The following is a 4,403-nucleotide window of genomic DNA, read 5'->3' as shown; positions in this document are numbered from 1 at the left end:
AGTCGGGTGCTCTTACCCACTGAGCCATCTCACCAGCCCTTACTCTATTTTCTATTCAAACATTTCAGTATAAAAGAAGGTATAAATAAAAGAGCAGATTTAGTTATGTACTTGCTTCCTTGGAGTCTCATGTTTCTTCTTAGTATGTATATTAAAATAAAATCTGGGCTATATGAGATCCAGTCTCAAAAAACAAAAATTATGGGACTTGGCAGGTAAAGGTAGTTGAATCTCCCCAGAATCTGCGTGAGAGAGAGGAGAGAACTGGAGAACTGACTTCCATGGGGGTGCCCCGGCACACACACGCACATACACACACAGAGGATTTTAAAATGTAATAATTTTTTAACCATACATGTGATATACACACATAGATGCAGTCAAAATACCCATACACATAAATAAAAACAAATACAATTGAAAAATTATTAAGCTAAAATATAAATAAATCACATCACTTTTAGAATTTTATGGAAGAAAGTAGAGTACCGATTTAGTACAGCTATAGTGACGATGTATGTCTGCTCTCTCTTTATATTTATTTCCCTTTAAAACTAAAATCTGGCTGAAGATGCAGTTCAGCTGGCAAGAGTACCTGCCACCACATAAACTGGGTGCAGTGACAGACCTGTAATGTCAGTATTTAAGATGTGGAAGCAGGAGGATTTGAAGTTTAAGGTCAGCATTGACCACATAAGGAGTTCAAAGCCAGTTTGGGATATATAAGACCAAAATAAATAAATCTAAAACTATGTAAGATTCTGGTAAAATTGAGCATGGATTTTGATTTACCCATTATCCAGATTATTGAAGATAAAGTAAACACAAGAAGATAGTCAAACTATAAAGTTAGGGGCACCTTTCACTTCTTGGTGACTCCCTGTTTATGCACTCAGCTTATAATCTCTCTTTTAACCACAGTAGTTAATGCCTGGCTCTGATCACTATTCAGTATGTAACTTATCTTTCTTTAAAAAACGGCTTATAACTCTTTTTTCCTCATAGGAAGTGCTCGAAAACTAGAGTTAAGGGTTAGACTATTCTGTCGGAATGTCCTACTTGATCACTGGACACATCGAAGTGATTCTGCATTTTGGTTAACCCGAATTTTAAAGCCATGGCCAATGGTGAATCAGGCAAGATTGCTATATATTATCTTTGGACCAACATCTCCTCATGATGGTAAGCACCATTTTTTTTCAGGATGTGCGTTATATACCTGGCTAATTAACTTTTCTTTAGAGAGGCTTTTTAAAAACTTTACTGGTAGCAAGCATGATGGCACACACCTTTAGTCCCAGCACTTGCGAGGCAGAGGCAGGTGTATCTTCTTTTGAGTTCGAGGCCAGCCTGGTCTGCAGAGTGACAGCCAGGACAGCCAGGGCTACACAGAGAAACCCTGTCTCAAAAAAACAAAACAAAACAAAACAAAACAAAAAACAGCAAATAAACAATCCCATCACCACAACAAACAAACAAACAAAAACCCCAACCCATCATCACTGGTTGGTGCACACTTTTAATCTCAACACTCAGGAGATAGAGGTAGTAGAGCTCTGTGAGTTCAAGGCCAATCTTCGTATCTGTTTACTGCTCTAGAGGCAGTGGAACCTAGAAAAATGGAGCCTAAAAGCTAGGCAGATCCATACAATAGCCTCACACAATAGCCAACTTTATTCAGAGCATCAGACAATCTTTAACTCTGAGGTAAAGAAGAGTCACGTGAGTAAAGTGTCCAACCACAAGGACAAACTGCATGTGACAGAAATGGTTTTATATACAGGCAAGTAAACAATAACAATAGGCAGTGAAGTGTGTAATCAGAGGTGACTCTTACATGATTCACCTGGGAGGAGCATGAAAACACATTCTAGGAACAATTTTGTGTTTTTGAAGAAACTGAGGTCACAAGACTCTCATCATGTTTTTTGGATTTTTTTTTTTACAAGCACTCAGAATTCTCACCGGACTCCATTCTTAGACTACTGTATTCTGACATATATTGAATTCCAGACCAGTCAGAGATACCAGTAAGACTCTGCCTCAAAAATAAATACAGAACCAAACAGACAAATAAATGTACATTGATTGATTGGTTGATTGATTAATTGATTTATTGTGTGTGTGTACATGGTGTGTTTGAAGAGGTCCTAGGGCAATATGCAGGAATCACTTCTCCCTTTGTACTGTAGAGTTATGGGATGGACCTCGGGTCAGCAGGCTTGACAGCAAGCACCGTTACACCATTATCCACTGAGCAGACAGCAGCCCTAGGAAGACTTCTGTCTTTACTCAGCTTCATCACTGCTAGTGTTTAAAGTGTGCCTCATAATTTCAGAGACAAACTACATTAACTGATGCATATCCAAAGCTTCAAGACAGACGCTGTTCTGCTCTAGTACAGAACCAGATATGTTCCTGTCATCTCGTATTTACCTGAGTGCTGCTTTTCCATTTCAAACATTAATGTGATTCCAATCCATGTTTGCTGCTGTGGAGGATGGATGATGCTAAGAAACAAAACCGTAGCCTGCGTCGGCGCTTTACTTAGTTTTAGATTTTCAGATTCATAATTGGATTTTTTTGTTACCTAGGTTGTGCTTAGATTAGTGTTAAAAATTATCTTACATTTCTTTCTTCCACCTTTATCAGTGGATAACCAGTTTTAATGCACATTGTCTAGCAGCCAGGAATTTTATTTTGAAATTAAAATGTTGTGTATATGCCACAGAGAAGATTGGTGATAGATGATAGGTAGATAGATAGATAGATAGATAGATAGATAGATAGATAGATAGATAGATGACTGAGCGGCTCTAGTGCAATACAAATGTTTGAAAGATGCTAACCATGCTCCTTTCTAGGATGCTTGTGGATTTTACTTGACTTTAGTAAAATTATAGCAATTGATGTTACACTCGGTATCACAGGGTAATGTCATCTTTGAACTAAAAGTGCTGTGTGAAGCTGCGGATGGGTCAGTAGGTAATGTGCTTATTGTATGACCATGAAGATCTGACTTTGATCCCAGCCCAGGTCAGAAGTTGCATGTAGTGGGTTGTGCTTGTCATCCCAGCACTGACGGTGCAGCAATGAATGACTTCCCCATGGGGCTTCCAGCCATCTTCACCTGATCAGTGAGCCCCAGGCCTCAGTGACACACTCTATCTCAAAAATTAAAGAGGATGAGTCCTGCGGAATGACCCCTGGCTTCCACATGCACACATACTGACACATAAAAAGGATAAAATAGCCGGGCTTGGTGACACATGCCTTTAATCCCAGCACTTGGGAGACAGAGGCAGGTGGATTTCTGAGTTCCAGGTCAGCCTGGTCTACAGAGTGAGTTCCAGGATAGCCAGGACTACACAGAGAAACCCTGTCTCAAAAAACAAAACAAAACAAAAAAAAGGATAAAATAAATAATAAGTAGATAAAAGCACTATTCTTTTGTATGAAGCCAAGTTGTGACTTAATAAAGATTTGTTGATACAGAGGACTGGAGAGATGGCTCAGTGGTCAAGAGCACTGACTGCTCTTCCAGAAGACCTTGGTTTGTTTCCTAGAACCCACATGGTGGCCCACAATCACCTGTAACTCCCATCCCAGGGGATCCAATGCCCTCTTCTGAATTCTGTGGCACCAGGCATACATATGCTACACAGACATATATTCAGGGAAACATTCATACATATGTAATAATATAAACAAAATCTCTATAATCCTTAGTACCAAAAAAGTTAAATAAAAAAGATATGTTAATATATAGAGAAGTAACTCTGCGCCCACTCCAGCTCCCAAATAAAGTCACGGAGACCTTATATTTATTATAAGCTTTATTTGGCACGATAGCTGGGCAGATACTTATATAGTGTAACCTTATTATAACCTGTATATGGTTTCCCAGCCAGCTGCCCCATTACTTGCTAACTTAGTCTTTCCTGGCTGCTCCTGCTCCATGGGTGTCCTTATGGCAACTGCCCTGGCGACCTTCTCATGGTAAATCTCTTGTGATGAATCTCCCTATTTCTCTCTGGTCCCTACCAGAGACCCTCTCAGGGATCAGAAATCCCACCTTCCTCCTCTAATGGACTGGCTTAGCTGATCAGATCTTTATTAATCAGTCAGAGGTGATGGAAAACAATTTTTATACAACATTACATCCAGACTGCAACCAGATCTCTGGGCACAGTACTCAGTATCTGAGTACACAGTACATAAAACCATCTCCTTTTATCTCTCCCTTTTAGTACAAAAAAGGCTTTTTCTCTTATATTAATAAAATATGTACAATAAGAATAGTTATGAAGCTGGGCGTGGTGGCGCACGCCTTTAATCCCAGCACTCGGGAGGCAGAGGCAGGCAGATTTCTGAGTTCGAGGCCAGCCTGGTCTACGAAGTGA

The 4,403-nt window shown here is 39.8% G+C and overlaps 1 protein-coding gene across 2 annotated transcripts in view; it reads left to right on the top strand.

Annotated features, from left to right (window-relative positions):
- Fbxo47 (F-box protein 47) overlaps positions 1–4,403 on the top strand; it is a 33,021-nt gene that overhangs the window by 20,471 nt on the left and 8,147 nt on the right. For both annotated transcript variants that reach the window (XM_021177729.2, XM_029483153.1), the window contains one exon: positions 1,006–1,182. In XM_021177729.2, coding sequence (XP_021033388.1) covers positions 1,006–1,182 — 177 coding nt within the window. The remainder of the gene's footprint in view (positions 1–1,005; positions 1,183–4,403) is intronic.

The sequence above is a fragment of the Mus caroli genome, chromosome 11, assembly GCF_900094665.2.
Source record: "Mus caroli chromosome 11, CAROLI_EIJ_v1.1, whole genome shotgun sequence".
NCBI lineage: Eukaryota > Metazoa > Chordata > Mammalia > Rodentia > Muridae > Mus > Mus caroli.
The sequence above is the reverse complement of the archived record's forward strand: the minus strand, read 5'-3'. Positions and strand labels throughout refer to the sequence as shown.